The sequence below is a fragment of the Haemaphysalis longicornis genome, unplaced genomic scaffold, assembly GCF_048455015.1.
Source record: "Haemaphysalis longicornis isolate Haplotype H1 unplaced genomic scaffold, Haemaphysalis longicornis Haplotype H1 scaffold_1, whole genome shotgun sequence".
In the NCBI taxonomy this organism is placed as follows: domain Eukaryota; kingdom Metazoa; phylum Arthropoda; class Arachnida; order Ixodida; family Ixodidae; genus Haemaphysalis; species Haemaphysalis longicornis.
The window spans coordinates 262,819,815-262,828,670 of record NW_027526203.1 but is presented as its reverse complement, the minus strand read 5'-3'; the positions used below and the strand labels follow the sequence as shown (position 1 = coordinate 262,828,670).

Below are 8,856 nucleotides of genomic sequence, written 5' to 3'. Positions count from 1 at the left end.
AACACTTGGTGGTGCCCCCGCTCCCGCGAAATATGCACCCAGAGCACAACCTGGAAAGGAATTTGTCCAGGGCAAAAGCTCTGATCGACCTTCACGCCAACGACAACGGGGCTGTATATGTAGATGTGACCCAGTATCAGCCGAGAAACACCTACGCAGCCACGGTGATCGCGGCAACGACGGGCAACGTCAAGATCGCAGCATCCATCCAGGCTCCAAGTGCAACGCGAGCAGAAGAGATGGCTATCGCCCTGGCCATCACAATGCCCACGACCACGACAATCCTCAGCGACTCCAAGTCAGCGTTAACGAACTACGCCAGAGGAAATTTGTGCGCGGCTACTGCCCATATTCTCTCTCAAATACGGGAACGCAACCTCACTATCTACCTCAAGTGGTTTCCCCCCCACATGGGACCCCACATCTCCGGGAAGGGGAACACCAACCATAACGAGACTGCCCATGCTGCAGCGCGAGATCTTACCAACCGCATTGCAGCAGAAGTCGACACTGATACTTCTGAGTCGTACAACGCGAGCAAAGAACCCATGAATACCTACAGCGAGATTGTCACCTGGTACCGACTCAGCAGACGGACCATGCCTCCTCCACACCCGGGACTAACGGGAGCGGAAGCAGTCCTCTACCGACAACTACAAACACACTCTGTCCTTACACCAGCCCTTGCCCGATACGTGTGTCCGAGGCGTACGAAACGGACATCTGCCGCCTATGTAAAGACCAGAGAGCTACACTGGCTCACATCTTATGCCAATGCAACAACGAAGCAACGGGAACAACGCTTCTTCAGAAAATAGAAGACGCCAAGTGCAGCGCTAACCTAGACACACAGCTCCAGGCGGTCAACACTATCATCGCAGCACTGGAGCTACAACGGCCGTCAAGTCAACGCCAGGAGGAGCCCACCAGGAGCAGCGCCCAGGGGACCACCGGGAGTGTCCGGGACCTGGATCGAGTTGCTCCTGGGATGTCCATGGACCCCTCTACCGAAGACTAACCATCGGCCTGTATTGGCGCCTTAACAGGTTGCCTCCTCATGTGCTTTAACATGAGTGTTCAATAAAGTTTCACTCACTCACTCACCCCGGAAACCTTTGCGTCCCGCAATTGGGCAGGCCCAAGAGAGCTCCTTTTGAATGCATACTGAGCATTAAGAAGCTTGATCTTCGCGCGATACCCCCGCGGTGCACTTAAAGGAGTACTGACACGAAATTTAAAAGCTGAGATAACTATGTAAAACGCTTCCTTTTTATCAGGAGATATCTCCCAGCAAGTTTCAACGGCAACCGCAGCGAAACATATTTAAAATCCATTTTAATCTTCGCCGCACGAGAAAGGCCAGAGCGGGTCGACGTGACATCATGTGCTACTTGCCCCAAACTGCCGACGTCGGGGCTCCCGTGACGAAGCCGACGCGCTGGCTGTGGTTGGCGCGCGCTGCTCGGGCGTGTGTACACGTCATGGTTTTGGGACTGACGTCATGCTGCCCGGGCCTGTGGGGACGGCGAAGACCTCGGCCGGTCTGGGCGCGCGCGCGCTTCCAGAGAGGCAGCGATGCGGCAAGAATGGTGACGTCATGTGATACATCCTGTTATGGCTGCCGCTCGGCGTTTTTCAGTCGAAACCGAAACTGGCACAAATAAACGACGCCGTAAATGATGTTTACGCTGCGCTCGACCGTCTAATCTGTCATTCTATGATTAGTGGGCTGGTAGGCACGCATAGCAGCGAAAAAAACGTAACACGAAAATTTCGTGTCAGTACTCCTTTAACGCTCTCGTGTTTTTCAAATCAAAGCAATATCTTCCAACATCGTTTGAAGCTGTTCAGTCTTGCTGCACCCGGCAATGCGCGTACGCTGAAGCAGTGGTCCAACAACCGTTGTCGTGATCAGTGCTCACGACAATTAAAGGCGCCCTGAAAGGCGTTTTGAGCACACTAAATGAACTAGCGCAATCGTTAGATTGGGTCTTCAACGTCCTCTATGCCAAGTATTACTCTTTTACGCACAGCGGAAAGCTCACACTTTTGCAAAGTTTGTCGCTTTTTTCTCACCCTTCCCTTCGTGTTTTTGGACGCCGCCATCTTCACGTCTACGTCATCGATTCCCAGATGTTCGTCATGAGCTAGACATCCTGCTATTGGGCGACTTTTTCACGCACTTCCGGCAAAGAGATGAGTCGTCTGCTCGGCGTCGGCTCGCCGGCTGATCTGCCAGCGTAGTGCCGGAGTGCTTGGACATTTTACGACAAACGACACAAGTGTAAACAAACGCTTAACCGTTTGTATTGAATGCAACACGGCCATAACACGACATGAATATTCTCTTACCTGAGTACGTTCCATAACGAGAGCGTTGAAGCCCCGTGGAACTTCTTTCGTGCAATCGCAGAGAACGCCCTGAGCCGAATGCCCGGGTTTGACGCACACATTTTATTCAACTTCATAACAATCCAGAGATGCGTTTCGAACGAACACAACGTCACAACATGCGTTGCAAGTCTGAACAGCGGTTGACAGACGATGGGTTGCCTCCTACTAAATTCCTAAATCCGGCACTAACCTCGCGCGCGGTTTGCGGGGACGAACAGCAAGTCACTTAACTCTGGCGCACAAGCCGATATGGCTTTTAGCCACGCACATTGCACATACCCCCATGCGAGGTTGAGTCGTACGCCGCTCGAGAAAGATAATCCAGACCATGGGAAGCACTATCTACCCGCAGAAGCACAGCGTCGCATTTCATCGCGAAACAAAGGCGTCCACAGCACACACACCATCGCCTCCTGTAATGCCAAACGCACCTCACACTTCCAATGGGAGTGAGTGCTACGCCTGCAGTGCCCACATGTCGCGAGGTGGGGCCCCGAGCTGAACCGGGATCACGGGACCGTAACTGACTTCTAGAGCGGTTTGTGCCTTGTTGCCAAGGCAACCGATGTTTGAGATTGTCAAAGAAATGGCGCTCGCTCCAGAGCGAGAAAGCTCAGAGCCGCAGCGGAGCATAATTTGCATAGAGTTAATACTACTATAATTTGCCAACGTTGCCGCTCTCCACCACGCGTCGCCCCAAGCTGAACTGGTCACATGATTGAAGCGTTTTGTGCACGGGTGTATCGGTTAAAATGTCTTTTTCACATGCCGCCGGCAGGAATTACCACCGCCGCAAAATAAGACCCGGCACCAGCGGGGCCACATCTGATACGGCGCTTTTTGGATAAACAGTGCGCGGTGCATCAAAGAGAACGAGCGCACAATACTCCCCGTGCGGCTGTGAGTTCGCCGCCGATAAAAAGTCACGTGCCACCGATATCAACCCCGTTCTTGGCCAATCCCCCACGTGGGTATGTGCCACTACAACAGGAACAACAACAACATCAACTGCAGCAACGTACACCGCGAAGGGCAAGGCCAGGCCGCCGCACACATGCGGCTAGATTTTTCGTTCGCTTTTCCAGCCTTGAGCGGAGTGCGGGATTCATGGTGTCAACAAAGCTTGCCCGTAGCAGACGACAGTCTGAGCAGCGCAATAGCGGAAGTACGAAACCGCTGAGGAGCGCAGCATCATGGGAGGGAAGGCTCGCGCTCCGTCAACAGCGGAGAGTAAGTTGAAAAGAGGAGGAAACGCGGCGCGACGATAATGCGCGGTTTTTGATTTACGATTTCTCAGCTAATACTCATCGCTTTAACAAAATTCTTGCGGGAGGAGATTGCAAATACATTGCTTTATTTGGGTACATGTACATCCATGCATCGGCGGAAGGTATTTCAGGACCCCTTTAAAGCCTGATTTTTGAAGACCGGCGCCAGGGACGACCTTCGAAAACCGGGTGGTCCTTTCCGAAGTTTCGGCGGTGGCGCATTCACGGCCGGCGCTGGCTGCTCTCAGCTGTGGTCGTCGGTGCTCTCGTCAGAAACCGTGAGTGAAGACGGGCTCCGTCCAGAACGGCTCCCACGGCCCAGGCCGTGTGGCGTTAGACCGGGCCACACACGACCTCCAAGAGCCTGGGTCCTTGCAGAGGGCCCAAGCGTGGCTGAGCCCTGTCTGTAGATCTTGCTCCGCGGGAGTGGGGTCTGGTGAAGTCGCAGGCAGTTGTCTCAAGGAAAACGAGCCCCCCGGGCAGACGCACACGCCCGATATAAACAATTGTCCAGGCCACCGCGCACAGTTCTGCGTAGGGGTAATCGCGCAACGCATTCGTGGCGTACGCGATCATGAAGGTACGACAGTTACACTCTTTTTATATTGGCACGTAAACAAAAGCACGTGTCCAAGCACGCATAGGCAGCGTGGGTTCCAGCATGTTGTTAGAGCGAAAGCTCTAGTACGCTATGTCTCGCAAGGTCATTCATCGTGTCGCAATGACATTGACCCACAGGAGTGAAAGTTGGGTAGGTGCAACGTGACATTACGTGATCCGCTGTGGTGTGTGTGTGAATGAAACTTCTCTTTTAGCCAAGTAGGAAATGAAAGGGAAGAAAGATAGAAAAATAAAGGTGTTGGTATTGTTATCGTACCGGCGAATTCTCGTCCTTCGCGAGAACGCACCGCATCTTCAGGCTCGAATGTAGGGTGGCCTAGTGTGCCCTACTAGGGTGGCCTACCCAGAAACGCAAAAAAAATATAGTTACCGGTTGCTGCCCCAAAGGCACAGCTCCCCATAATAAACACGTGACCTGGCAGTTTCCGCAATCTAACTTCAGTTGGGGAATGGAAGACCATCAGTTAAACTTAACAGAGAGAGAGAGAGAACATTTAATGAAAGCTGAAGACGTCATCCCCACTAACGGTACGGCTTGCTACTCCAGAAGCTAAACTTGAAACTACTGCGGACCAGTCTCGAGTGTATGGCCGGGCAGTTATTCTGGCGATTAAAACCACGACAGAGAACGGTTCTTCCCCCAATAGACATTTATTGCCGAAAGTCAAACGTCTCCGTGATACAGGCTTAAGTGCTCAAAACATCTTTCTGTCCGGGAAGCGGATCACAAGGTAGGCCCCACACAGAGAGTGTCCCTGCATCTCCTGCATAGCCTTGGCAGCTGACGATTCCTCCGTGTAGTTTATGAAAGCGCAGTGCTTGTCGTGGAGGATGCGAATGCTGTGGATGTTCCCGAACTGTCCAAATAAACGCATCAGTTGATTATTCGTCACAGCCGGCTGAATGCTCCCCACCCAAATGGAGCGGAAACCACCAGGGTTGCGAGGGTCCGTCTTGATGTCCGTCTTGCTGGGCAATTCCTCACACAGCGCCTCGACAGCCAGTTCGACGTCGCCGCGGCTTTGCCCCAAGGCCCACGTTGCTTGGTCCCGGGCGAATCCCATGTCTGCGATTCGGCGGACGCGAACTTCCCTCAGGTGCCGTCGCGCCTTCTCGTCGTCCGGGTCCAGCTGGATCGCTTTTTCCAACGCTTGCTGGGCGTCGGCGTAGCGTTCCAGGCCCAGCAACGCTATGCCACGGCAATAGTGGCACTTGGGGTGCCGCGGTTCCAAGTGGATGGCGATGTTCGCGTCTCCTAGTGCGTTTTCGTACTCGCCCAGAACGCTGTACGCATAGGAGCGGTTCGCGAAGTACCGATGGTCGTTCGGGTTCGCGGAGATGGCTCTTGAGAACAAGTCGATGCCGTCCCGGTGGCGGCCGACATGGCACATCTCGTAACCACGACGGGCGATGCTTTCGCTCATATGGGCAGCGTCGAGGCGCTCGGGCGTAGAGGACGTGGTCTTTGGCATGGCCCCCTGGCTGGTAGACGGCTTTCCATTCCCCTCGGTCATGCTTCGATGAGCTGCGCAACGACCTTGATTGGCGGACTGGGATGTGCGGCAGGGAATGTTTCGTACTCAGTATATCCTAGTTCACTATAGTACTCAGCATGGAGGTACTAAGTTTCTTTTTTGGGCATGTGGTGATGGTGATAGTGACAATAGCGCTGCTGCGGCTCCTTGTCCAGGGCAAAGAAATTCAGCAGCGATGGAAATGCAGTGTTGCTTTTCACCCAAGAAAACGTCTGAAACGAAAAAAATTAAAATGTTTAATATTTTAGGAATTTTGGGCGCTCCCAGTTCTGGTCAGGCGTACGCTTAAAGGGGTCCTGAAATACCTTCCGCCGATGCGTGGATGTACATGTAACCGAATAAAGCAATGTATTAGCAATCTCCTCCCGCAAGAATTTTGTTAAAGCGATGAGTATTAGCTGAGAAATCATAAATCAAAAACCGCGCATTATCGTAGCGCCGCGTTTCCTCCTCCTTTCAACTTACTCTCCGCTGTTGACGGCGAGAGAGCCTTCCCTCCCATGATGCTGCGCTCCTCGGCGGTGACGTACTTCCGCTATTGCGATGCTCACACAGCCGTCTGCTACGGGCAAGCTTTGTTGACACCATGAATCCCTCTCTCCGCTCAAGGCTGGAAAAGCGAACGAAAAATCTGGCCGCATGTGTGCGGCGGCCTGGCCTTGCCCTTTCGCGGTGTACGTTGCTGCAGAACTTTGCTATCGGCGGCACGCGACTCTTTATCGGCGGCGAACTCGCAGCCGCACGGGGAGGATCCTGCGCTCGCTCCCTTGGATGCACAGTGCACTGTTTATCCAAAAAGCGCCGTATCAGATGTGGCCCCGCTGGTGCCGGGTCTTATTTTGTGACGGTGGTAATTCCTGCTGGTGGCATGTGAAAAGGGCATTTTAAACCGATACAGAACCCGTGCACAAAACGCCAGTTCAGCTTGGGGCGACGCGTGGTGGAAAGCGGCAACGTTGGCAAAACATGCTCTGCCGCGGCTCTGAGCTTTCTAGCCCTGGAGCGAGCACCATTTCTTTGACAATATCAAACATCGGTTGCCCTGGCAACAAGGCACAAACCACTCTAGAAGTCAGTTACGGTTGCGTGATCCCGGTTCAGCTTGGGGCCCCACCTCGCGGCATATGGGCACTGCAGGCATGCTACTCACTCTCATTTGGAAGTGCGAGATGCGTTTGGCATTACAGGAGGCGATGGTGTGTGTGTTGTGGACGCCTTTGTTAGAGTGTACTAGAAGTTTTAGAGTGGCCCGACCGGCCGCCCGGAGAGGTGCTCGTTTCGCGCAGAAAATATCGGCGGCGCTGTAGTCAACGACAACTGAAGGCGAAAGCGGCGGCTGGCCGCGCGCACGGCCGCGCGCGGGCCAGGAAACGCTGCTGCTTACGCGCGGAGCGCTCGAAATTTGTTCTGCGGGTCGTCCAATTGCTTAAATATGCTGTAGGTACAGTGGAATGTGGGTAACGAAATTAAAAATAAACGCTGCAGCTCATTTTGCGTTAGTTTTGCCTTTACCGCTCGACAACAACAAGGAAAATTGCGGATTTTCCTTTGGAGCATTCGTAGCGGATTGTAAATAAAGTAATTGCAGCGACGTTTTCGCTTTTTCAACTTCCCATAAAAAGTACTTTGCGTGAAATTGCCTGGTATGATCCAGTTCATGATTGCTTTATGATTGGGTCCTGATTGTGCTGCTTGATCGACATAGTTGGTCGACGCAAAAAAATATATGAGGACTGGGATGATAGCTTCTCAGATGAATTTTTTATTTATTGTCTGGAAATTTACGCTCGGACTGCAGTTATGTGGGTTAATATCATAAGTTGCGTTTGTTTTTTTATTGCGTGAGTTGTTATTATAGCAGTATTTAAGCAGTGGTCCACTTGGGATAATTGCGGGTGACCGTGGCGGCCGATCAGAAAATGACACGCGCTAGCGAGGTATCCTTTTAACTAAAAAGGGGTCAGCCCAGCGGTTAGCTCAGTTGTCCCAATGACCGTCTTTCATAGAACTACTCCCGCAACGTTCTATTAAGCGCACCACCTTTCACCTGATTCGGTCAAGAAAGGAGTTGAATCAAATTAACACAAATTTAATTCACAAGTATGCTGATGGTACAATTACACGCACATAAAACAAATGCAAAACATAGATCAGAAAATATATTGACCGCGACAACAATGAAATATACCCCGTCTACTATAGAGGTAAAGGTTTAAGAACGCTAACATGGAGGTTCAAATAAACGGAACTGGAACAAAATACACATTTTGTTTTCATTTTCCATTGCCCAAAAAATGAAATGTAACGCGGTAAATCATGCACGAAGTCTACACAGGTAAAGGTTTAGGAATAACGCTAACATGGAGGTTTAAATTAACATTTTTGGCCAACGCATTTTCATAACTCGCCCTCGATCATTAGCGACGGCTAAGTTTAAGGTGTTGCTCCCACCTTTGCATGTAATCACGGAACTTGATTAAACCTTTTATATAAAAATGAATCCGTGTAACAATGTATACAGAACCCAACCAAATTTGCTGTCAAGGTCTCACGTGCTGGTCGCAACCAACGCCGTTAAGGTGTTTGCTGTGAATAAGGGCTGCGGCACATCCATAACGCTGTCATGGTCGAGCTCCTTGCAATTGTTACTGAAGCAACTGGTAAAAACGTCCTAGAGATTGCTAATAAACTTTCAAAAATGCACGGAAGGATTCAAAAGTCCCCCCTCCCCAAATACAAGAGGTAGTAAACACAGCGGCATCTTCCCCTGGCACGCAGGATTGGTCATGCAGACTTGGCACTTCGTTATATGCGACATAGCAGGATAATAAAATAAGAAAGCCCACTAACGACAGTACAAGCATCAACGGCGGGGGTAGCCCAGAAGAAGGCTCTTGGTATTTTCGTTCCAGATGAGAACGTAAAAAACGTTAAACTTTTTGCAGCCTATATAGAATGTGCGCCCGCCGCTTTTGCTTCATGCGCAGAGTCAAGAAGGGGAAGGGAAAAACATTCCTGGTGCCTGTCCGTCAAATTAA

At 51.5% G+C, this 8,856-nt stretch overlaps 1 protein-coding gene across 1 annotated transcript; it reads right to left on the bottom strand.

Annotated features, from left to right (window-relative positions):
* Positions 1-4,978: 4,978 nt before the first annotated feature.
* On the bottom strand, positions 4,979-5,797 carry LOC144158760 (small glutamine-rich tetratricopeptide repeat-containing protein-like). The gene has a single exon (XM_077689866.1). It carries the CDS (start codon positions 5,795-5,797, stop codon positions 4,979-4,981), a length of 819 nt encoding a protein of 272 aa, XP_077545992.1.
* Between the last annotated feature and the right edge of the window lie 3,059 nt (positions 5,798-8,856).